This window comes from Taeniopygia guttata, chromosome 3 (genome assembly GCF_048771995.1).
Source record: "Taeniopygia guttata chromosome 3, bTaeGut7.mat, whole genome shotgun sequence".
Classification (NCBI taxonomy): domain Eukaryota; kingdom Metazoa; phylum Chordata; class Aves; order Passeriformes; family Estrildidae; genus Taeniopygia; species Taeniopygia guttata.
In genome coordinates, this window is record NC_133027.1 from 111,804,969 (window position 1) to 111,831,482 (window position 26,514).

Genomic DNA, 26,514 nt, shown 5'->3' on the forward strand with positions numbered 1-26,514 from the left:
AAAGAAAAAAATAACAAATCAGACCAGGCAAAGATCTCCTCAAGAACATGTACTGATACCAATTCAAATAGATGCTACTGAAAAATGCAGTGTGTGACTAGCAGCCATTTCCAAATGTTATGGAATTATTTGTCCTTAGAGAGGGACAGCAGAGCTTATATCAGAATAGCTTTAAATTCAATATGTTCTGCTCTGGTGAAATATCCAGGTTTAGAGTTGAGAATGTATTTTGAATCTGTAATTCAGTTTTATGCTAACAATCTTGCAAGATTGTTAAGATCTGGATAAATTGTTTAATGTACTTTTTCATATTTTTCAACCCATATTTTTTAGTGGATCATATTTTTTTTTATAGTTTAATTTACTTCAATAATGTGGGCACTAAATTGAATCTAAAATGTATTGACTTACCATTTTGTGGCATGTCAAGAAATGAGCCAAATCTAAAAAAAGAGGTGTATACAAAAAGTGCAGTTTCTTTTATGGTGTAACACTGATAACCCCCCGCTGTGATTAACATATTAAACAGAGATGTTCCACTTTCTCTTTGCTTTGGCATTCTCAAAAAAATGATAAGAATTAACAGTGGTGTGTATTTATAAACAGATATTGATACACATGCATGCAATAACCCATCTTTACTGGACTTTATTAATGATTTATCAAATTCGAAGAGATTTCTAAAGCTACTGAATACAAACTGAGCAAAGTGCTCATCTTAGCTTGTCAGTACTAGGAGATAATGTTATATTTGGGCTTGGTTGCTATTGGTACTATTTCCTGGATAAAGGTTTTTTATTAAATAAAGGGGGTTTCTGAGCTCTGTTTCCCTTTGAGACACTGCAGGAGAGAGTCAAACTGTTTCTAAATGTGTTTTGTGCTCACTACAGATTAATGCCTGGCTGCATTGGCCATGCCTCAAATGGCAGCATGAAGGGCTACTCCTTAGCTACTCTTTTTTCCTTCAGTTTAGGGAATCATTTCTGCCTCTGTTGAGGAAGACATGAAAAATGCTAGTTTAAGCATTTTTTTTCTCATGCAGGCTTTATCTGGGGAAGAACTTAGTAAGTGGAAAACGTACTTGGAGATATACCCTGCCTTTCTCCTTTAAAAATTTTCCAATATTGTTTGAAGAAAATCTCTTTTTGTTCAGAATAGACCAAATCTGATAGTAGGATTGGATAGTTTATGTAGGAATAGAATCTTTCATTTGAATTGAATGTTCTTTAATGAGATATTTTATAGGTGATTGGGTTCTCTGTTTAAACAAAGGAAGGATTCAGATTGTGGATTGGGCTTTGACCCCTGCTACCCCTGATTTTCTCTCTGTCAGGTCTGCTTTGGCCAACACAAAAAGAAAGGAAACATCCTGTGGAATGGCTTTTATTGTGAAGCATGGCAGGAATGACTTCTCTGACCCAATGTGAAGTGCCATCCCAAACAAATACAAATTTGATAACTCTCTTATTTATAGCATGCTGCACTTTAGTCTAGTCTTATTCATGATCAGGGTGCTAATTTGCAAGCACACAAAGCATTTTTGTTTAAATGGATAGAGCAGATAAGAGATAAGTAAGGAAAATAAAATAAAATAGCATTTTTTTCTCCATGGACCAGGATAGGAATAAAATCCCATTGTCATGATTCTCAGCCTTGTGTTTTGCCTCAAAACTTGCTCTGCTCAAATTGGCTCCCTTGACAAACTGCAGATGCCATCAATTTTAGGCATGATAAACTTTATTCTTATCTCCTCCTTCCTTTCTTGGGCTGGCCAAGACACACAGGCTGCAGGTTAATTGCTGTATCTCCTGTAGTGAAAAAGACACAAGAGCCCCAAGTGGAAGCAGTCTGAGTTGCTCCCCAGATGTCTTTCTGCACAACATCAATATCACAGACTCCAGGGTTTTTTTTTGCTCAATCTCTAATTCTCTTTAATCATATGAGGCAGTGTGAGCCAGCATTCAGCTTTTTGATTTTTTTGTTAGCCTTTCCTGCTTGGCTTGGATATTTTGATGTTGTTCAGAGACATCAAATGTTTTGATGACTCAGAGTAAGACATGCAATTAAGTGTAACAAACCCATTCCTGTGGAAGAGGACCTTTTAGTTTGCCCAGTTAGGAGCTGAACTCAAGCAGTACAACAAATTAATATCTCATTGATGGCTTCTCTGGTCTGCGGGTATATTAACTAAAGGTTGTTGTGCACAACAGGAAAACAAGTGCATTTTCATCAAACAGCAGAGAGCATGCAGAGTTGATGATGGAGGCCAGTAACTAAAATATAAACACTGGAGTATAGTCATCCATTCCTGGGAGAAGTGTATGTGAAAAGGGAAACTCCAGGAACTTTAACCTAAGGACATTTTAGATGAGACTGGAAAAAGGCAATAGAGTGCTGCAGGAAGGATGTGGAAATGGGACTGCTCAACACCCTCCCTGTGGCACAAGACAAATATAGGTGTTATATTGTTCCCAAGTAAAGGGAGATACATACCTGCATTTGACAAGATTTGGTAAATATACAACTGATGAGTGTTGACATGTGTGAATTCTCCCTCTTGGGATGGCTCAGTAACTGCAGTGCTGTGGGGTCAGAAGAGGATGGTCAAATGCTTTCTAGATATTCAAGACAGAATAGCTCTTTCAACCTCTCCTATTTCAGGAAAAAAAAAAACCTGACAGTTCTGGAAGAGATTTTTGCCAAGTTTGAGGTTCAAAATATTTGGATGGTTTCTGGTTGTGGAGAATTCATTGGTGTCAGTACTGATAACTGGCTATTAGAGAGTGAGAACTCAAGGAGGAGTACTTTTTGGGATCTTTCTGGGTGTTTCCTGTAGTTCCTCAATATGTTTTCCAATTTTCCTTTCTATTTCATAGCATGTAGCTATGTAGCCACCTCCTAGCCCCAAACTTCTATCTTTCAGTTTTGTGAGGAATTTTTAAAATTTAAATATTTCTCTCCAGCTGTAATCAAACCTACAGTGTAACTTCTCCCTCATTAGACTCTCTGTTTTCACGACTTGGGGGTGTTGATTTTTAATCCTAAGTAAATGCTTCTGTCAAGAAAGTAAAAGCATGTAGTTGATCACAAGAACCAGGCAACTGTTTTGTGGGTGGGCAAGGCAAAAAGCAAGGGTGGTTTCTAATATACTGTCAGTTACTGAGGGCTGACAATTTTGCTACTGTTTGGCCCTTGAAAAAGTATTGCCTTCTCTCTCTTAATATTGGCAAATAATGTCTGATAAAAAATGTAAAAAATCAGGAGTGTAAACAGGTTACACTCACTAGATTAAGTCTATAGGGGGTATATGGTCTGGCTGGTTTGCTATATTAGCCTGTTTTCAAAGTCCAATCTAGTATTTTAAAATCTGGCCTCACTAACAGTACAGCCCTGTACAATAAACAAAAAATATGGGTGGTTTTTTTGTTGTTCATCCTCTTCCAGAAGTTTTTGGTTTTCTTTGGGCACAGTCTTAATTTTCTACTTTGATAATTATGTTGAGTTATGCTTTATTTAATGTTAATAATGTTTATTGAGTTCTCTCTAAGGTAGCTATGTATCACTGCCTAAAAATAGATGTTTATAAAAGAACTAAAATTATTTTCTGGCTGGTTGATTGGATCATTGCAATTTTGTTAGACCCATTGTGTACAGAGAGGTAAGTCTCATGTTTGCTGGATGTTCTTTTAAATGCATCAGCCATGAACATCCCTAACAACACTTATTATTACCAGGAAAGTTTCAGAGAGCTATGAGTGACAGCTGAGTTATTTAGCTGATTTCCTGTATGGCCATCCCTTAGCTCAGCCTTAGCACTGAATGAGAATAGTATTAATATTTGTAAGATAAGCCTCTGGTAACATTTTGAATATAGATTCAGCAGCAGAGAAATGAGAGAAGCAATCAGGGTCAGATCTTCAGACATCATAAATTTGTCCCAGTGGGCAATGGAGATGCATTGCATTTTGACATTTTTCCTTTGAGTACTTCCCACTGGAGAAATCTTCCCTAATTTTCTCAAACTCTAGACTATAGATAAAATTTAAAAACCTCCATAGAGCAAAGTGTTACCTCTGTTTACTTTTAGATCAGAGGCCTGGGAAGTTGTGCTGTATTTGACCAGGGTAGAGTTAACTTTTGTCACAGTGGTTGGTGTAGAGATGTGTCTTGGATTTTTGCTGAACATGGGGCTGAAAATATATAAATAGTTTAGTTATTGCTAAGTAGGGTTTACACAGAGCCGAAAGGGATTTTCCATACTGAATGGCATCATGCTCAGTATATAAAGTGGAGGAAAGAAGGAAGAAAAGTGGGATTTTGGGGTGATGATGTTTGTCTGCCCAAAGAACTGTTACATGTGATGGAGATAGCTGAACACCTGCCTGTCTATGGGAAATGCTGAATTAATTCCTTGTTTTGCTTTGCTTGCATATGCAGCTTTTGCTTTCCCTATTAAACTGTCTTCACCTCAACCCATGAGTTTTCCAGCTTTTACCTTCCCCTTCTCTCCCTCATCTTGCTGGTGGGGCAGTGAGCTGCTTAACCACTGGCTGAGGTGAAACCATGACAGAAGTGAAGCTGGTTGCTGCTGTTCCAAGGCGCAAAACTGCTGTTTGGGGTAGAAGACAGGTGTGGCTGTGCCTCACTTTTGTGATTCCCTTTGAAGCAGCCCTCTAAGGCTTCAGGGCTCTGTCCAAGTCTCTTTTCTCTTGCTTTTCAATTTCTGTGACAAAAATATCCCAGCATAGCCTGGCCTCTGTGACCTTTCACGACAGGATGAGAGGAAATCTAGCTCCAAAGCTGGCTGCTTACAGGAGGAACAGGTTTGGAGAGAGTGCAGAAAGGGCAGCAGGACCAGCTGAGAGCGGTGCCTACAGCCAGGATGAGCCCCAGCACCATGGACAGCTCCCGCACTTTCTTGGCTCCGTGCCTTTCCTTTTTCAATTTTCAATTTTCTCTCTATTTCCAATTATCTCTGTATCAATAACATGGACTCAAAAGATGGTATTAATGAGAGACAGATGCTTCAAAATATTTTTTTCCCTTAACTAGGCAGTTGTGAAATTTTCATTGGTTGTGGACAGAGCAGAAGGGATGTCAAAGGTTTTTAGCATTCAGGCTTCATTTGTGCCTCATAGGGACTAGCACTGTGCTTTACCTGAGAAGGCAGAAAGAGAATAAAACATGCTCTACTTGTTGCCTGAACCTAACCTTAACAGAAACAGCTCTATCCTAGCATGGCACCATTGATATAGGGCTATGCAAATTAAACTTTATAAATTAAAATAGAATTCTTGTAAATATCAGTCAATTTTATTCACTGGAAAGTACTTTAGTACTTTCTAACTAATATTAATTTAAAAGTTATGGTGCAGGCTAAACAGGTAACCACTTTCCAAGCAGACCTGAGCAGTGAATGAAGCACCCATTTTCCTGCTTTTAATTTAGGGGTTGGGTAACTAGAAGCGAGGCAAAAAATGTAATATATTTTCCCTTCAGTTTTTATTCTTTGTTATTAAAATACACCTGGCTGCAGCAAATGTTTCCACAACTGCCAAGTAGGCAAAATTAGGATATTCAGAACAGATTAGATGGACAAGGCATGTTGAAAGGCACCTGGGAAAATTTTACTGAGAGCAAAGTATGTGCTGAACTCTTTCTGGAAGTCAAAAGGAGCAAGGTTTTTATTTCTCTATTTGTGCAGAATAAAATCTTTCTTAATAATGTATTCAGTCCTTAGGCTCTATTGACACAGATCTGGGTGGGGTTTCTCCTTATATATTGTGGTTTTAAATCTTTATTTTTTTTTTTTTTCAAAAGGAAGACTCATGGGTTAAAAAAGAGATGCACATTACTTGAGACTGTGTCCAGCAAAGGACTTGAGTATGAGAAGTTTTCCTGGCAGCCTTTTGACAGGCTCAGACAGATCCCATGTTCTTCAAAGGGTATGTGGGAAGAGCTTTGTGCTTGAGAAGGAACTTTAATCCAAACTAGATAATAAGATTTAAGATGAGTATGAATTATGAATCTATTCCAGGTTAAAAAGAAAAGATAAAAAGCTCTCTTATGGTACCCTTTCTCAGTGGCTATTTGTATTCAAAATTGGGATGAATGCTCTTTTCCTGCTACCTCACTTAGTTATGAACATTTTGCTTTTATTGACACACCTGCAGGTTTAGAATGAAAACAGTTTGCAGCTGATTAAGGATGGTGTGCCTGGCAATTTCTTGCTAATCTCACCTATTGTGCCCTTCATAAAAATGGCAGTCATGGCATAAATCCTAGTTTAAATCAATACCTGGAAGTGCTAATCTCTGAAAAGGAAAATGTCAAATACCTCCTGCTGTGTGCAAAGTCTCAAATTCTATGGCATAAGCATTAAAGGCTACTGAAATGATTCAACTTTTTTTTCCTTTACACAAAGCTTTGCATTTCCTTTTCTAGCATTTCAGATGTCATTGGGCTTTCTTATATAAGCAGTACCTTAATGGTGGTGGGTGCATGACATGTCTGACAGTGATACATGGTCGCTGTTCACTCTCTGGAGGAGACACTGCTGCTCCCAGCTCTCCCCCAGGTATTATTTTTGTCTGTACCTTGAGTTCTGGAGTCACCTTCCCTCCTTATTCATGGGATCTCTTCTGAGAAAGGTTTCTGAAAGGCCTGAGTGTTAGTTGCATGTATAAGTGCAGTGTAACACTTAAATAATTACTGTAAGGAACGCTGCAGCCAAAATGAATGGTAAATTTAATCTGTTTCAGGACCTTAAACCCAGATTTGAATACTTACTGTCAGTAGCCTATCCCACCCCCATGATGTTTTTCTTGCTATTAACATGGGGACACACAGTGCTTTTAAAACCCTGCTCTTTGCTCTGCAGTGCCAGAGGGGAAAAGGCAAGCAGGTGAACTGTAAGACTGAAAGTTCACTTAGAAATTAGGACATAGTGTGTTTCAAGGTAAAATGACTTTACCTGCCCATGGTTTCTGTTCCATCTCTGCAGAAGTGTGTGCTCTAAATTAAAATTATTCTCATAAAAATATTTCAGAACTTAGAGAGTATTTTTGCTGTCACTGAAATCCTTGGTCCTCTGCAAAGCCAAGCTGCTTGACTACCATAGTGCATTGGGGAACCTAATTCTGTAAAGCACTTTTTGCAGATTTTTCATGATTGAGATGAACAAACTGAGAAGGACAGAAATTAACTATATAAGTTTTAAAACATTTAGAAATTTTATTTTTATAAATATTTTTTTTTCTATAAGCTACATATATGTACCTTATAAGGTACACATATGTTTGTTTCTATAAGGTACATTTATGAATTTTGTCATTGTGTTAGTTCTGCTGCAAAAATAGAAGCCAAATTTCAAAAAAAATCTTTAATTTTCTTTCATTATGTCCATGGATAAAGACACCACTGATTCCATCTCAGCCCCAGGAAGAGCCAAGGAATACTGTGCCAGTAGTGTCTGCAGATATGTCTCAATGCTCCCTTTGTTTCAGACAGCTCTTTCTGAAACATGTTCAAATACAAGCAGCAGAACCTGTATCAGGCAGAGGTAGTTGTGGCTTGGGGGTCCCTGTAATCCTAACTAACAAATTAACAAAGTATTAACAAATTAGTGACTAAATCTGCACTAGATTAAAGGTTTACAAGGAGGAGCCACCCAAGTTTGGGTGGTGCTCTCTCAGCCATGGAATAGCATGAGAGAGGGATGACTGCTAGAGGAGAGTCATAGTGTGTGCAAATGGATGGCTGCAGATACCCCAGGAAAGTTTTGTTTTTGAGATAAGGACAGCTTCTCTTACAAAAAAAGCTCCGTTCTCCTAAGGATTTTTTGTGTGTTTAAGAAAAAAACCCAACCTGTTTTCAGCTACCATCTTTAAGGAAGCGACCTTGGATTACACATACTCACACTGTTTTCCTCCTGTAAAATACTGTCAGAAAGAATATGTCAAAGAGCAATCCTCTTTTTGCAGCTCTGCAGCTGGAAGGACCAGCACTATTCTATCATTTCACAGAAAAAGGTATAGTTTCTCTCTGGTTTTTGGCAAATTTTGGAAGCCAGAAGCAAATAAGTGTTGAAAGCTTACGAATAGTAAATGTGCAGCTTTATACCTAAGACAGCTGCTGCCAGATTCTGTTCACATAAGCAGTCCTGCTGTAGAACCAGCAGGACTGTGTGCAAGTACACTCTGGGGCACAGTCTGCGTGTCTGAAATGACTACTACCAAATAAAACCAGTGCAGAATTGCAATCTCTTCTGCCTCCATTGCATCAGTGACATTTCTGTTGACATCAGCAGGAGTTGTGTTGTCTGATGGAGCTGAAGCAGCACCTTTCCTTTCCTGGGAATGAAGTAATTTAGTTTTATTTTAAGGGATGGAGGCATTTCACACCTCAGTGTTTTCATATTCCAGGAAAGACTAAATGTAATTCAAGTGACCTCTCAGGAATTTGTGTGGTGAATCTAGTCGGTGGACTGAACCTTACTGTGGCTCCAGGGGTCTGTGTGATAAATTAATAACTGTTCACCAGTTGGATTTGTTTGCAGAGTCTTAAGGGCACACAGTGATGATGCTGTGCTGAAAAGGGGCTGCAGTCCAGCCCTTACAGACTTACAGAGACTGTATTAGCTGATTATTTAGAGCTGGTGTTAGTTGCTTTGCAAGATACTATGTCAAATATTAAAATCAATACATATGGAGATGAACATTGGGCAGCTGTACCAGACCCGGAACCTGGTGCAGGGAAACTGCCTGGAAGGAGGCAAACAGGAGGCTTCTTGTTTGCCATGACAGAAATATGCATCTTGTTCACACATTTACAGTCTCCCATAGCAGTTTCTCACAGTGGCTTTCTCACATGGTCTTTGCACATATTTTGGCCCCATCTCTTCCCTATGTGTCTCTTTCCAAACATTCTTCTTTTCTGAATTTTCATTGATTTATCAGTCTTTCTTTTTTTTTTTTTTTTTTTTTTTGCCTCCTTTATTTGCTTCTGCATTCCCATTGCCTTCTCTCCTGGCTTTTCCTTTCCCTCAGTCTCATACATTCTTTCTTCAGGCACCTTTGCCACTTTTTCCTAATTAATTCCATCTCTAAATTTTCCTGGGCAGTATGCAGGGTCCAACTTGCACCCAAATGAGAGCAAGGCTGAAGCTTCTTGAGCCCTTAAAACCATTGCATCTTCCAGACACCCCTGGGCTTTGAAAAAGAAGACCAGCACACGGATCCTGACTGATGACAGGCAGGTCAGAAGGGGAGCTGCAGCTCAGTTTCTTCTTTAGGGAGGCTCTGAGACCTCCATCCTTTCCCAAAGAGACCCCCAAGGTACAACCAGAACCTGAGTTGTTATGTTTGGATCAAGATTTCCTCTACTGTTTTGCAGAGAAGGTCAGGTCCAGATAGTCTTGCCATATATTTTTGGATTTTTGCCCTCAGTTGTCCTTGGTTTCATGTAGTCAGAACTGGTAGAGTTAAGTACAAAAGGTACAGGTGTTATCCTGCCAGAAGGATATGTTTTTATGGCAACAGTGTGCCTGGTCTTAAATGCCCCTTCTTTGTCAGTGCTTTCCCTTAGATGTGTGATTCTGTGATTGTGTTTTTAAAAGCAGCCCTATCCCTTCTCTTCTGTTTTGTTTGATTGAAAAAACCCAGCTGCACTTTGCAATGTTTGGGCTGACTCTTGGTTTCTGTGACTGCCTTAAGTGTTTTTGTTTTTGTTTTTTAGCACTGCAGCAATCTCAATATTTCTTGAATCTGAGTGGCCAGAATTATTTATGTTATTCTGAACATTCCCAGTGCAACTAATTAAATTCTTGACTACAGAGAAAGCCTGCTTTTGTCAGAAATGTTAGGTAATTAACAACTATCAATGACTATCAGCAGAAAAATAGCTAATAAGTACTTCAATTTCTGATGCTTTTTAACCTTGCAACAAACACTGATTTTAAGGTATAATTTCCTTTAGACATGGGTGAGTAGTTCATATGATTTTTATGCCTTCTTTCCAGAAGTCAGTCTCGCTCTTTGCATTTGTTTGACTTCTCTTCATACATTCAATAATAGAAATTCAGATCTGACATCTTAGCCAAATCCTTGGAGGTCAAGAAAGCTGCAATAAGCCCATGTGCCTGTAGCCAAAAAGATATCCTTCTCCTGCTGTTGTGTCAGCTCAGAGCCCACTCTTGCTTTGATTTGCTGGTGACCTTTCCTTTCAGTGCTCAGCCCTGTTGAGACTCTCATGAGGGATGCTACAGAAACGAACAGAATCACTTCCTGAGCAGAGAAATGCCAGACATTAAACAGGCAGCTGAAGAAGCCAAGGATAAATACGAATATTCTGTTCTTGAGAAGGAAAAGATTGTTTCTCTGCCAAAAAATCCTTGCAGACGCCAGTCAGTTGCTTCTGGAGAGCAATGTTGCACTTTTTGCTTCCTCATAAAATTTAATGCAAGTGTTCAATACTGGGTGCCTGATTAAATTAGATAGCCCTAATTTATATATATGTTCCTATTGTGTAGGTGAATGTCACACGGGAATTGAGGGATTTCAACCTCTGGATTCATGTGTTTAACCATTCCTCTTTGAGGGTATGCAAAACCCCACATAGGGTTTTTTTTTAATCCTTTTGTCAGGACCATCATTTATCATGGATATGTGGGTACTTTTATTAAGATGACCAATATATTACTAGCAATCACTGTTCAGTTTTAAGATTATTAACAGACTGCTGAATTGTCCCCCAATGGCATAATGGGCACATTAACCCATGTTTATACAGTAGTGCCAAGCTGTGATAGTCACCTCTTAAACAGGATTATTGAACATGTGATTTTCAAAGTATGAACAAATTAATGTTACTGGTCCGTCTGCACTGGGCCAATTCAGGACGAAATGGTACTTGCAAGTTAACAGGAGTGGAAATGAAATGTCATTTATGTGATTGGATGGAAGTGAAAATTGAAAAACAAAAAAATCATCACCAAACAAATAAAACCCTTTACCCTTCATGAAGGAGGGGCTGTGTCCCAGCTGTACCTATCAAGGGATTTGTTTCAGTAAAGAAGAGAGAGAAGGAGGATTTTTGTTCCAGGGCATCAGTGGTGTCTCTTAGGCTAAGAGCACACTGGCATGTGCCATGCACCTTGAGCTGAGAGCCCAGCACACAGTTCTTCCTGCTCCTTCTAAAGGGTTTAGAAACTGATACATTTTCATGAAAGCCAGAATAAGGGAAGTTCACTGACTTTTATCTAAACTGATTCAGTTATAGAGCTGAAACATTTATTCCTTTTTTTTTTTTTTTTTTTTTTTTAATCCCTGTATGTATTCAAAGCCTTTGTAGAATCAAGACAATAATTAACATTAGTGCTAAGCTGGTTTTATCCCTGGAGCTCAAGTGCTTTGGAAGGATGAGTTTATCAATCTGATTGAATGGTTCCACCTGCCCAGTTGCAAAGACTTGAGGCAATTGCTGGAGAACCTGGTGAATGAAGCTCAGGCTGTGTGGGATCAGACAGTGGGGAAAGACCTTGACCCCCTTCTGTGGGGCTCTATCTTCCTCCTCAGGGCTGGAGTGGTTTGTGTGCATGCTTGTTGGCATGAGAAGGCACATAAGGTAGAATGTAAAGGAGATAAAGGTTGTTTAATATAAATTCTTTCACTTTTGGAAGTTACCTCTGTGGAGTATTGAGAGTGAAAATAGCTACTTTTTGTTTGACTGTCTTGTTTTCCTCTACTGAGCAGCACTCTGTCTTTGCCCTGAAATGGTTTAAAAGAAGCTGGAATGTATTTCTGCTAAAACTCAGTGATGCTCAGTGTTACAAATCACCTCATTCCCAGGATAAAATCTGTTGAACAGAAGCATCACTGGGCACAGTCTGACTTCTTGGTGTAGCTCAGGAAAATGGGAAGGGTCGTTGCTGCTGATTTAATTGAGCTGATTTGTAGAAACAAAGGCAAATACGAATCACCCTGTCAAATCTGTAAAGCAGACAGTGTCACCTGGGCCTCAGAATACATTTTATTAAAGGGTTTGTCTTGGAAAGGAGGAGAAAATCTAGCAATAGAACAGAAGATGAGGTGGTTAAGATAGAAAAAATGCATGAATTTCTTGTTTGAGGGGCTGAATGTCCTCACCTGTCCCCTTGAAAAGGTAAAACAGGACAAGTCATGATTTATCTGGTGCCTGAGGTTTTCAGCTGAGAGTGAGGAGTTCTAGGCTCTAACCACATTTCTGAGACCCTACTTTATTTTTTATCCAGTGACTCCTGAATAGGAAGTTCATAAACAGTCTTTTTACCCAGTCTAAGCTTTAGGAGGTTACAGCCTACAGGATTTCAGCATTGTGTTTCTGGATTTGGTTCAATTTTATCTCCTTGAAGATTTAAACCCTCCTTGGGATATGGTACTGCCCTACATTGGATCATAATCCTCAGACACATTACCTAAGATTTGGCTGGTGAAGTCAGAGTGAGATTTCAGGTGTTTTCAAAATTGAATTTGGGACACATTTTGCTAAGGTTGTTTGAAAATGGAGGTTTGAGGGCTTGTGTAAGTTCCATGCTCTTGAAAACTTTCTTTGTATTTAGAGATCCATGCTTTTTACTCTTCTCGTGCTGCTAAACTTTTCATTAATAACTTTCACATACAATTCAATAGTTCTAGACAAAAAAAAAAAAAAACCAAAAAAAAAAAAACAAAAAAAAAACTTCAAAAAATATCTTTCAAATTCCACAGGCCAATGAGTCAACCCAGTAGTGCAGTGAATTGATAAAAAGCCCTGATCTCACAGCTGTCATGTAACACATGAAGATGAGCTATAACCCACTGTGTTGTCCCTGGTAAAAAGATTTCTGAGGGTGACTGTGAAGAGGAGGAACACCAGAGTGTGCTTGCATTGCTTCATAGAAGCTTTGAGGTAAACTGAGTCTTTCAGCTGGAGAAACTGAACATCTGGTTATTGACTGTGCCTATTCCTACAGTGGTAAAGAGAAGCCTTGAGGCCAAATCAGAACAAAATCTCTTATTGTATAGATTGCCTGACATGTTGTGCATATTTTGAGCAGCATGGCTGGTGCCACCTCAGTGAAGCCTGTGTATTTAGAGTATTACCCTTGTAGTGAAGAGCTCACGAGACAGGCACTGAAAGATTTAGAGCAATGCCACCTAGTGCTAAAATGAAATCTCCTGAACAAATACATTTTAATTTTTTCAGGCTGTAAGCTTTACATTTCTGTATTTTTTTTGGCAATTTCACTTGTTAGCATTAAACTTGGACATCAGAAAGCCACCTTGAGGTATAGATAGATTTGCTCAGCACCAGCTTGGAGTTGCAATTATGGCTCATATCTTACTGAGAGCAGCAGGGAGAGCTGACCAGGAGGAGCCTCATTGCCTCACTTCTCCTTTCTTACACCAGTTAGTGGCTGGATGCTGATACCACCACTTAGCAGGAGGGTGTGTATCTGAATTTGACCATTTTTAGCCTTTGATGCCTAATTGTGAATAATTTTTCCCCCACAACAGCTGTTTGAATAAGGTGACCATCTGTTCCTTATTTAAAAAAAAAAAAAAAAATCATTTTTCCAGTGTTGTGCAGCCTCTATCAGTTTAATATAAGTATGTACTTTGTCCCACATTTTGGCAGTGACCACCCAGGGGAGTCCACAAAAGATAAAATGTTTTCATAAGATCCCTGACTGTTGCATAGGAAATAGAACAGGGAACATTGCAGGCTTCCCTTTTCCTTTACCAGTACTCATTTTTCTGGTTGTTTCCTTTTTTTTTTTACCAATTTTCTTTTCCTTTTTGTACTTTCTCTTTGCATTTCCTATACAAACAGGTATTCAAAATCTACAATGAATTACTGTGACCCTTTAACAATGAAAAATTATTAGGACTGTTCTACCTTTTGCACTTCCATAAGAAAACAGATTTGATATCTTTCCCACTGAGATTATTTTTGCCTCATGATGCCCTTCATGATGTTGGTGATCTTCCTGCCTAATTTCTTCATTGGAGGGTATCACCATTTTTCAAAGAGATGGCTCCTGAGACTAACCTGAACAGGATATAACTAAAAGAACCTGCCAAAAAAGCCTTTGGGCAAAATACCAGTGCACATTTGGAGAACCAGATGCTCTCTCTCTTTCATTTCTTAAAAGTAATGATACATGGCTCTGCCAAGACCAGTGTATTATAATATATAGTGGATAAGATGTGCATACAAAGGCAAACCTGTCTCAAAAACTGGACCTTTTATTTCCTTTTAATCACTGATGCAGCTCTGCTCCCATCGAGAGATAAGGATTGCAAAGAACTAAAAATTATTGAGAAATCTCTTGAAAGGTCTCCTCTACCTTGAAGCCTGTATGGTTGTGGTAATGGAAAATAGATTTTCACTTTTTGAAATTTGTGGTGATGGAAAATAAGTTCTCACTTTTTGAAATTTGATCATGTAGCAAAGTAAAAACGACAACCAAAACAAACCACAGAGTAAAATAAATTTCAGTTTTCCCATACTAAGGTGTTTATTGAAGACTTGCATTCTCATCTGTTCCTTGAGGCTTCTTTATTTTCTACAAGTGAAATAAAGATTTAGCCAAACACCAGGTTCTTGTAGTAGTTTTGAAATGAACTCTTGAGAACAGCCTGCACATGGTTTTGTTGTGTTCATTACAGTTCTCTCACAGAAGAAATAGCAGCAGGTAATGCATTTATTTGTGAACAGGATGATGATAGGAGAGGTGTTTAGGGCCCAAGTCATGTTTGTTTCCTAGTGATTTACTTGTTCTTTTGTTTGTTTGTTTGTTTTTCCTTACTGAAAATTTGCTTTTTAAATTCAGAATGTGTAGTAGCTATTAGTTGAATTGTTTAGGAAGCCATGATACTGCTTAGTGTGACAATATGGATACACTTCTCAATGATTTAGAAAAAGACAACACTACAGAAACAAAGGCAGAGGAATAGAGGTGTTTGTTTTCATGCGAAAAACCCAGACAAAATTATTTCTGCCAGAGGAGAATTCAAAAAAATAGACAGCTTTATTATCCATCTCCTACTGAATTTCAGTGGGCTTTTAGAAAATCCTCAATTTTTCTTTACAAAAGGTTGTTTATTGCTGCTGTCTACAGCACAAGGTCTTCGAAACCTCTGAGTGGAATTAAGTTTCTTTGTCCAAACAGTCTCAGTAATCATTACAGGAGATGTGGGATGAAGGGGAAAAGCAGAGTTTTCATTTCTCCCTTTGCCTTTGCCATTGCTAACCTCCAGCAAGCAGCTTTTTGTGGCACAGCTGGTGACAGAGGGCTGGGTGGTGGCTGGTGGCAGCCTCACCTCAATCTCACCGTGCTGGGACGTGGCACACTGATGTCCCAACATGGTAAGATTGATAATTCCTAATTCCCAAGCCAGTATCTCTAGTAGACTGTCTGCAGCATCCTCTGCACTTTGTTTTGATAATATTGCTAATTTTGATAATGCTGCTCATTATCAAAACAAACCAATCAAAATTTGCTTTTACACACTGGCACAATTTTTAGGTTGTGCCTGCATTCCAGCTTCAGTACCTACCTACCAGGGGTGTAAAAACACCACAGGTTTATAGGAAAATGTTTTTAGGCAGAGGCACCCAAATATGACAAAACAAGAGGCAGCTATGCAGACATCCTGAAGGAAATGGATTTCAACGGGGGTGAACATCTATTACCTTAAAACTGATATTTTGGTGTGATGCTTTAAGCCATTTTGTGGATTTTCTTTTCATTCCTGCTGACAAGAAGGAAAAGCTGCTGGTCTGTAGGTTTTTCCAGGGTGGGAGGTAAACGGCAGGTGTGTGAAACTGGTACTAGGAAGATCACAGACTAATTCACCTCAGTCATTAACCAAGCACTTGAACTCTGGTCGTACTTGGCAGCTGAATTGTGAGAAAGTTGATCAAAGCTGCCCAGCACAGAGAGTGGAGATCATTTACTTGTATTTGTCTGTACTTTTTGATGGGTTGCAAGGCTTTAATATACAAGAGAAAATACAGGTACTTTGTAAGTTCCAGAAAAATGATATTTATATAAAGAAGTTGTAATATGTTTATTTTCCTGTCAACAAGTAGAACAAAGTTATTAGTGGAAGAGTTTAATTTGCCTTTTAGAAACTTGAAATCTCAAAGACAAACTTTGAGAAAGAAACCTCTATTCATCTGGATGTATGATGCCATATCTCTGATTTATGAATGCAAAATTAAATCTGTTCATAGAGAGCTTTTAGCTCAGATGGGGACAGCTCCTTGTTTTATTTTCATTCTTGCTTTTAGAAGTTACTTTTTTGCACTTGTTTTTTCTTTAAAATCAAGTGCTAAAAATCAGATTATGGATTTTCTTCTGAGTTGTTACTTTTGGTTGGAAGCAAAGCCTAAGATTTTAATGCATGGAAATAAAAAAAATTCTATAAACATAAAATGTTTCATATAGATTATCATTAACTGCTAAGCGAAAAATTATCAAACCTTCTGTGGGAAGCATAACTTGTTCAAATGAATGAAGTCTAAAATGAAAAGGAAACAGTAAACAAAAGATTTTTCAACATTTTTTTATTAGGAATCAAACACCCCAAAAAATTGTCATGGAATTGTCAACACCACATGTGAGTTATGATTGCAATAAATTGTGTTTTTGGGGACAGCTGTTTTGTTTTGTTGCTTGAGCCAAATGTTCACTATTAGTGTTCTACCAGATTTGAACATGTTATTATTATCTATTATTATTATATCATTATTATTTATGCACCTCCTGTATGTTGTCACCCATTCCTCTCTGTCGAGGAGATGAACAGTTGCAAGGGCTCAGAAAGTTGAACAAACTGTAATTACTGCATTCTATTTTTCAGCTTTTCTGTAATTAATTTGAGACACAGTTTGGAGCTTCCTGAAGCAAAGTTAGATTAGTTAGTAATTGATGAATCTTTCATCATCTATGTGGGTGGACTTCTTGGAGACCAATTTTCTGGATCTTTGGATGTTTTTTTTTAATTCCACTTTCAATCTATTTTTTGTGATGCATGATCTCTGTTCCTCATGCCACATATCCAATCATTTTCCTTCACCCACTCATTCCCATGGTCAACAGACATCTTTTTACCTCGGATTTCTGGTACCCTTTTCCCTGACTCTGTTGTTGGCTTTTGGTTTTGTTTTGGCTTTTTTTAATATTAGTATTTCCAGGTATTGCTTAGAAGCTTTCTCTCACCCATTGTTATCTTCTAAAACGTCACTGAGACCATCTGCTCCAAACTGACTCTGCTGAGCAATTCTAGTTCTCTAAGATCATTTGCACAGAAATTATTTTTCCAGACAGATTGTTTTCAGCAAAGACTCAGTAGCAGAAAAAGCATAAAAGTCTGGCAAAAGTGGCAATCATATCCTTTTAAAATAAATGAACCACATATTTTCATGAATTTCAGTACCTCTTTGCCATAGCTGCCTAAGCTGAACATTTGTCTATGTGGATATTAAGCAGTGGCTAAGAGTTGGATTCAAGGAACAGCTTCTGTACATGGATAATCATATTCATATTTAGAAAACAGACATGTACATGTCATAGTCTCTTGAGGCTTTTAGCACAGGCCTAACCTCAAACTCTTCTTTAAAGGGCTTAAATTTTATTATTTTTTAAAATATATATTTTACCTGTAAGCTATTTCTCTCTGTCAATTTTGGATCGTGGCCTCATTAAGTAAGAGTAGGAGATTACACTCACTGGTTATCTCAATAGTTTTCACTTCCCTGTCAGGTACCATCTTGCTGAACAGCCCCTCTGGTCCTTATGTCTGGGAGCATAAATCAAAGAGAACCCAAACCACTTGAAGAGGTAATTACACTTTTCCTTCTCCCATGCTCATTGCCTGCAGCCCTGCTGGCCTGCAGTCAATGGATGCTGAAAACCAGACTTTTACTATCTCATTAGCATGTCTCTAAATTAGTACATGTTCACCCTGACACTTGGCAGTATAACAATTGCATAGATAAAAATGTATTGGAAAGATTCTGCCTGCAACTTAAAGTTTATATACCTAGAAGCTGTGGAATAGGCTCCCAGTTTCCAAATATCTTTTAACTTTGAAAGGTCCATGCAGTTTCACATGGTGATGACACAAAATATTTTATCCTTGGTCATAATTCCTGTGTCTGGTAACTGCTAAGCTTCCTGGGCTCACATATCTTAGATATAGGAGTCCCTGCTGTAGCCCTCTCTCTTCAGTAACAACATTCAACTTAACATGCAACAGATCATGTGCCTATAAATAATATAATATAAATAATTCTGCCATTGTAATAAAATATTTTGATAGTGTAATGTGGATGTGACCTCAACAGTGACAGTATAAAACAATGTAAATGGTCAGGGAAATATTTTTAAGTAGGGAAAATGATCTTGAAGTCATCTAAGATAAATGTATGCCAAGCTCTTTAATCTAGAACCCCCACACAGAAACACTGCTGTTGCTTGGCTTTATCATGCTTGGCTTTGCTGTGGTAACTCATCCATCCATCTTCCCATCACTGTGCTAAAATGGCCTGGATGCGTTTTATGAAAATCCTCTTTGAGACAGTCATGGCTGATTACCAAATCTGCCCAAAGTGGATCGTAGCTGTGCTCTCTGAACTCATTTACTGTGGTTCTGCTTTGCTCATACCTATGCTGCTCATTATCAAAACAAACCGATCAAAATTTGCTTTTATACACTATCATAAGATGACCAGCAGCAATGCTAATGGGCAGACACACTGTTAAAGAGCTTCTAGAGTCCTGGAGTGACTGTGATCCTGTAGCTGGATGGGCCAACTCAGCAGGGGATTTTTCAGCTCAATTTCTAAGGCATTTCCTCATTGCATTTCACTCTATTCTTTTCATTCTGTACTTTCATTATGCATGTTGTCCAGTATTCTTGATACACAGACAATATAAGCTTTATATTATTCTATATTCTGTAGTTATTGCTATTATTCATATGGGTCTGTTTATTTCCTGCCCTAAATAAAATTGACAAATGATGCTGCTTCACTTTCTTTCAGCTGTGGCCTTTTTAATTATGCATCCAATTTCTTTCCTTGGAAATCTCTTCTCAAGCCTTTTTAATCCCATTTCTGTCCTCTAAATGTAGGTACTATCTTTGAGCCTGCTCCAGAGTCCACTTAAAGTATATAAATGCTGACTTCACAGCTTCAGAAAGAAAGGTTTAAGGGAGACTCAGAGTTGTGCCAAAGGATGCTTATGTGTTTTGTTCTCTTGTAACATGAAATTTAATTATTGCAACGTTCTGTTTCCAGCTCTTCAGCACACTACTGCTCATGCATCTGCTAGGATGAATGATTAAAGATGAAAGCAATGTAAATCTTGGACTTAGGATTCTGTTTACTTGCACAGCAAGGAAATGACTTCTTGCAACTTCCTCTGACATACTGGTCTCTTGGCATGGCACCATCCTGTGCAGCCCCCAGGGAAAGAAACATCTCCTTTAAAGTTGGTACTTCATTGACCTTATAGTGAGAGCCAATTACATGTTGTAAAATAATTGTAGTAATTTAATGGTTGTTCAAAAACGTAGTCAGAAATCCATTTGGAACTCAGATTTTTAAACTAATTTTATATAACCTTTTAAACCAAAATTAATTTTTTTCTTAATTTTTAATTTTTTTGTTGTAGTTTTCACTGGTAAAGCAAGTATTGTTGTTTATTTGCCTTCTGTTAGATAAGCCAGAATTTATGGGGGAACCTTCGTCTCCTATACTGGACTACCTGATGAAATTGAAAAAAATTGTAGGGGTTTTTTTTTTTTTTTTTTTTTTTTGATCCATTGTATCTGTGACATTGCTTGTGTCTGGGAGACCCTTAACATTGTGTGACATGCCAGTAAATAAATAGGATACAAAAATCAAAACAGCCTTTATGACACAGACTAAAAACTGATTAAATTCTAGGTTCTTAAGTATAATTACAAACTGGGAATCATTGCTGGAGTTGATTTGATTCTGCAGAGGTTCCAAAGGACTGGGGCCGAGAAATTATCTCTGTAAAATGTTGCTAATCCAGTATATCAATATAAACTTATTACTAATAAAGTGAGTAGGTTAAAGAAAAAAGCCATAAAGTATAAAAGAGATTAGTACTGAGTGATTGTTTGGAAAGCTCCATGCAGGGAAATTATGTGTATTTTGACCAAGTAGAGTCATAAATATCTAGGTACAAAGACTGTTGGCCATGCAGGATACAATAACTTGTTCTGAAGAGGGCTCAGGGAGGATGAGAGAACTGAGAATCAGCATCAGCATTGCTGCACATCAGGGAGATTAGGCAGCATGGAAGCTGAATAAAATCCTCAGCTAGTGAAAGACTGGGTACCCAGTAAGAATAGAATTGTGATGTAACATCCATGTAACACTGACCTCTCCTGAAAAAAAATCTGATGCAGCTACGGTTCACATTTCAAGGAGTAAAAAGATTTATGGAGTGCTTGAAGGGGTGGAAAATATGGCTTACAGGAAGACATTCAAGGGAGTGTTACTCTTTGTCTTTATCATCACAGTCTTAAAACTCATCTGGAGAAAATAATAGTTTGGTAGTTCCATGAAAAATTAATAATGAGAACAAAACCTAGAAGTCAGTGTAGGACTGATCAGCATTTTAAAGAGAGGCAGAAATATAACTTTTTACAAATGACTGTAAGCAGTCATTGGAACATTTCCCCAATAGATCAGTCTCGCTTGCTAATTCAATGTTTGTATGTTAAGGAAAAAAAGGACTATGGGCCAGATGCAAGAATTAATGCAAGTAAGCCCTACAGTTAACATAAAGTACTAGGTTAGAAATCCCAGTGATCCTGTCTAATCTTAAACTTCTGTAGTCATCAACACAATGTCTATTTTTCTTTAAATTGCTGCTTTAGGTGGAGTTTTCTCTTTTTGATGTTTCGATTTTACTTTTGCAATCAGCCTTTCCTAAACGAATCCTTTTAAAAATTGTTATTATTTTTAACATCACACACACAAAGCCATCAAAGCTTGCCATTATAAGGTTTACAAGCTATAGACAGTGGATGCCTTGTTGGCAATGTCCCTTTAAGGGCACCAGTACTGAGAGGTGGCAGGTGGGGCTGTCAGAAAAACCTACATGCAGGAATTTAAATTAGAGAAAATGCCTTTCCTCTACTTTTATCTACCTTTTTTTTCTGGTCTCAAGGAACAGCTGTGGATGGAAAGCAGCAGGGTTTGACTGCTGTCAAGCAGCCACCAGTAGGTATAACTGATCCAGGAGCTCACAGGAGCCTGTGTTACCTGGAAATACTTCAATACCACAAAGATTTTGTAAGGAGAGGCATTGCTAGCTATTGATGAAAACAACTTGGTTTAAAGAAATAATACATAAAGTTGTTTTTAATAACTGCCTCTTCTTAGAACAAGCATTTAAAAGATGAATTCTGCCAACACCAATACTAATCTCTTAATGAGACTGCAAAGTTGTTTTCCTTCTCTACTCTGCCATTTCTCATGGTTTACCTTTCCTCCATGTTTGATTTTTTTCCAACATCAGTCATTCATTTACAACACTTCTGTTGATGTAACTGGGCTTTGGATTAGGCTTCAAGTTTCCATTTCCTTTCTGTTTAAATAGGGATTTCTTTTATCCAGAAGGGAAATCAATAATTTGTCATGACAAACCAATGCTCATTTGGATTCACAATGATGCGGTCAGCTCTTCTCTTGTATTCTAAAGCACTTTAGGATAATGGAAGAAGAGCCTTGTTTGTGATTTTTTTATGTTTTCTTTTGTTTTCCTTGATTTATTTAACATCTGTACTCCATTTGACCATTTGCAGGATAAATTACAGTAAATCTATAATTTGTTTGTTTTAAAGAAGATTGTGCTTTCTGTGTCCCAAGTATTTCCCAGGGGATCATTCAGGGAACCATCAAAGGATTAACCTTTGGTATGACAAAGGAACAAATGTATCTGCAAGACAAAGCTTAAGTATACTTTGCCATAAACTTGCATAATCTGTACTGTTCCTTTCCAATCATAGCAGATGGCAATTACTTACAGAAGCGAGCTCCCGTTCTTTTTAGGTGCTGCTACCTCTGCAATCCCACCTGCGCACGGAACATTCTCAATCCTTGGCTGTCCCAGCACAGGGAAGGCCCAGGTACTTTCCTGCCAGTCATCCCCTGCAAACTATTTGGGGATTGCTCAGGGAACCTCTGTGTTCCTGAGCATCCTGGCAGGGTAGATTGGGAGTCAGCGAGGAGCCCTGGCCCTGAGGCTTTCCCATGGCTCTGCACTACCTCTGCTTGATCACCTCCCTGTCCCTTTGCTTTTGTAAAAAGAGGGATAAAGGACAGGCTGCTGGCAGCCCTGTGAACAGCTGGTGCAGAACAGGAGGTTTGGGGGGAAACTCCAGATATTTTGTGTTCGCGGGTCGAGGAAAGAAGCTGGGCGCCGGTCAGGGCGGTGAGGGTCTTACCAAAATCTTTCGTTCTCCAGCCCCTACAGCCACCCGCGTGTGCTCCACTTTGGGAGTGTCTGCCTCCCCTGGGCGACCTTCTCCTGGGCAGGGACAGCCGGAGGGCTCCGGGCACGGCGGGGCTGGCGCTGGGAGCGGTGGATGCAATGGGGAGGCGCGGCTTTGCAGGGGCAGGACCGTGGGAGGTGGGAGTGAAGCGTGGGTGGGGTGCTGGGGAGGCGTGCGGAGCGTTCCGGGAGGGAAGCAGGGAGGGAATCAGGGAGGGAAGGGGGGCCGAGGCGATCCTCCCCCCCATGATTGGCAGCGCGGCGCGTCCCCCTCCATCCCCGCCCGGTGCTGCTGCCCCTCGGCCGCCGTGGCACACGCATCCGCACCGCCCGGCCGCTGCTCTCCGCGCTGCTCTCCTCTCTCCTCTGCCGCTCTCATTTGTTTTCATTTTTTTTTTTTCTTTCTTTTATTTTTCGCCCTCCTCCCCTCCCATCTTTTGGGCGCTCCCCCTCTGGCCCGCCCGCCCGGCGGGCTGCCTCCGCGGGCGCGCAGCGCGGGGCCATGCCGCCGGGGCCGCCGCTGCTCCGGGGCTCCTTCCTCCTCCTCCTCCTCCTCCTCCTCTTCCTCCTGCACTTCCCGGCCCGCGGAGCCGTCTACACCAACCATTTCTTGGTGGAGCTGCACGACGGGGGCCAGGCGGAGGCCGAGCGGGTGGCGGCAGAGCACGGCTTCGCTGGGGTGCGGAAGGTAAGCCCCCCGCGCAGGGTCGGAGCCGTGCCGAGCCGTGCCGAGCCGTGCCGGGCCGTGCCGGCGGAGCGGGGCTGGCCCCGGCGCGGTTCTGGCCGCCGCTCACCTGCGGGAAGGGTCGGTGCGGATCCCCCGCGTTAATCCCCGCTGCTCCCGGGAATTGCGGTGCCCGGAGCAATCGCAAGCGGCTCCCCGGCGTTGGCACGGCAGGGTGGTTGTCTTGGTGGGAGAGCGGAGTTTCCCACATGGTAACTCGGTGCCTTTTGACTTACTATGTAAATAAACATCCTGGCGTGGAGGAGCTCCCATCCTGCGGGGTTCGGGCTGCCCGAGCCGTTCCCGGAGCGCCTACGGGAAAAGGAGACACTCATCTCCATGGAGAAGCCTGCACACAATTTGAATAGAATTTTTACGCTCGATTTTTGATTTTGGTGGGCTTCTTAATACCCCTATTATTCTTCTAGAGAAATAGGATGACCCCGTGATAAGCAATGAATGTTTTTCACTAATAAATGTAAGTTGGGAAACTTCAAGTGCCATTGGAGGTTGTTTTCACTCCTGAGGTCCTGGGAAATCAAGCGTAGCCAGAGTGGCAGGTCCCCTCCTGGCTCCTAGAGTGTCCCCCTCTGCTAGAAATCTCTCCCATTTAAGTAATAATTAGACCTCCAAATATTTTCGGGTACAGTAACACCTGGGGTGAAAATAGAGAGAGGCTGATAGAGTGCCCTGGTCAATACATTTCCTGGCAGACTTGCTTAGAGGGATGTGAAAGGAAAGCAGGCTGTGAGTGTTGCTGTTGCTTTTTGATTTTTTTTTTTATTATTTTCCTGGCAGTTATGCAATGACAGCCTAGTCCTACATCCTACATGCTATTATGAATGATAATAGCACCCTGAACTTGAATGAGTGAAATGACTTTAAGCCTCGATTTAAAAATAAAAATTAAAACAGCATATCAAGTGAGACTCCCTCCCTCAGGTTGCCTCCTTTCAACTCCAGTGGGAGCTTGTTAGAGAAATGAGGACAAGATCATTGTTGCTGTGACCACAGCTAATTCCTGCTCTGATAAGATGCTTTTGTTTTAGGCACACAGCCTTGTCATGATAGTGACAGATAGCTGCTGATACATTTGGGAATGGATTAATTGTGTGCATTGGGTTTTGTTATATGAGACTTAGACACAGCTTTTTGCTTAACAGTTTTTTCCTCTTCTAGTCTCTTCCTGATTGTGCTCCCTTCCTCCTCTCCTGGGGTTATCTGACTGATAAGGCCTTTTGAGGATAGAAAGGTACATTCCCACATAGATCAATCTCTTATGACTTTTGCTAGATGCTTTCAAATGATCCTGTGATCCAAGTGGGGAAGAGAGAGAGGATTTTGTAGGATGGAGAAATGCAGCTTCTGGGCTATTCGAATCCTCTCCCCTCTACCATGCTTCTCCCCAGGATGCCTCAGCCCCATTAGGACACATACAGCTTCTTCATGGAAATTGTAGCTTACCTGAGGAAAGAGCTGGAGGGAAGTCTCTCAGGTGTGCAAGAGAGAGGTACCTGCTTTCCAGGACACGCTAAGGGGAGGCTGTGGACACGGGTGTCTCTAGGAGTGAAGCTCAGCAGAGCCATGGTGAGGTGTGTGTGTGTGTGCTCATGGCGTGGAGCAGTGGGTCCTGTACTCAGCACATACTGGCTGAGGTTTTCTGGGTTATACCATCCCAATCCCTGAAAAGCCAGTGGGTCCTGTACTCAGCACATGTCAGAATCTGTGGTATTGATGATTCCGAGATTGTACAAAGTCTCTGTCTTTCTGCCATAATTCGTCTGTGCTGGTTTCAAGGTTGTTTATTCTGTTTATCTCTAACATGTTCTGCTGCCCTGCCGCAGCTCTGTCCTGCAGGGCAGCGTGTGGGGCTCTGCCCTCAGTGGGATGGTACAAACATTAAATACCACAAACTACCTGTGCTGGATTTACAATAACGTGCCAATATCTGTCACCTACGTTGGACAGTGTGTCCCCAGCCTGAACCAACAGAAAAATGCCAACACCACAGTGAAACATGGAGGGCATGAAGAAGGAGGAAAAGGACAAGACACACCCAATTTCCTCCACCTTGTCCCTTCTGAACCCCTAATCTAGAAACCTAAAATTTTACTCTTGCACCCGTGCCACACTTAATTATTACTTATATCAAACACTCAGAGCTTGTAATTCATCATGTAAGATTAAAAACTCTTTTCCATGGACAGAGATCACAGACAGTGTCTCTGGGGGCTCTGTCCAGGGGGGTTCCTGACCCCTGCCAGGGTCCCAGACCTTCCAGGGCAGCCAGAGGGATGCCCTGGATTCCCACAAGCACATACTGGCTGAAGTTTTCTGGGTTATACTATCCCAATCCCTGAAAAGCCAGTGGGTCCTGTACTCAGCACACACTGGCTGAAGTTCTCTGGGTTATACCATCCCAATCCCTGAAAAGCCAGTAAGCTTGCCCCGCCTCCTCCCCAGCTGTAAGTGGAAATAGCACTCTGATTTCTGCAAAACAGTAATTTTAGGGAAGAGGAAAAGCTGCTCGGGTTTGACACTTTACAGGCTGTGTTGAATAATCCATGAGAGGTTGGTAGCAATCTCTACTCTTAACAGGGTTTGGGTGGTGACAATTGGCTGCCACTAGAAGCATGTGCCATTTGTGCCAGTGGCTCTTCAGTGCTGCTGAAGCATCTCCTCTGTTTTGCTATCGTCAGGCTTGTCTGGCAGCCTGCAGCCTGCAGACTCAGCTTTCATGGCGATGCCGACGGTGCAGGAAGTTGAACGTGGCCCTGCAGAGAAGCACAGAGCTGTTAGTGAGAAGCTCTCGAGGGAAACTACTATGTGTAGATATGCTGTCTAATGAAATATTCAAAAAATACCAGCACACCCCCCACACTCCCAAATTACACCGCAAAGAGAAGTGGTCTTTTAGCTACTTCGATGACACATGCTGTTTGGATGATATATTGAGTTATTTACTTAAAACAAATCCAGTTAACTTTGCCCATATTGGAGAAGAGCCACGTTCTGAAAATAATCACCTTTATTTCAGTGCAGTGTAGGAACACAAGAGCAGATTCTTCTTTTTTTATTGTGTGTGAATTTAAGATGCGTATGAGAAAGATTCCTTTTATACGTTCAGGGTATCACAGATCTCTTCTAACATGACTTTATGGGAGCTGGTTTTTAAATTATGTATTTTTAGTGCACATTTTTTTTTCCCCCAGTAACAAGCAATCTCTGA

At 40.3% G+C, this 26,514-nt stretch overlaps 1 protein-coding gene across 2 annotated transcripts in view; it reads left to right on the forward strand.

The window, feature by feature from the left end:
* The first annotated feature begins 22,738 nt into the window (after positions 1-22,738).
* PCSK2 (proprotein convertase subtilisin/kexin type 2) overlaps positions 22,739-26,514 on the forward strand; it is a 97,227-nt gene continuing 93,451 nt past the window's right edge. The window contains exon 1 of one of the 2 annotated variants that reach the window (XM_030269235.4): positions 22,739-23,249. In XM_030269235.4, the coding sequence (XP_030125095.3) occupies positions 23,064-23,249 (186 nt within the window). In that variant the 5' untranslated portion in view covers positions 22,739-23,063. The remainder of the gene's footprint in view (positions 23,250-26,514) is intronic. The other variant, XM_030269236.4, reaches the window with a different exon arrangement.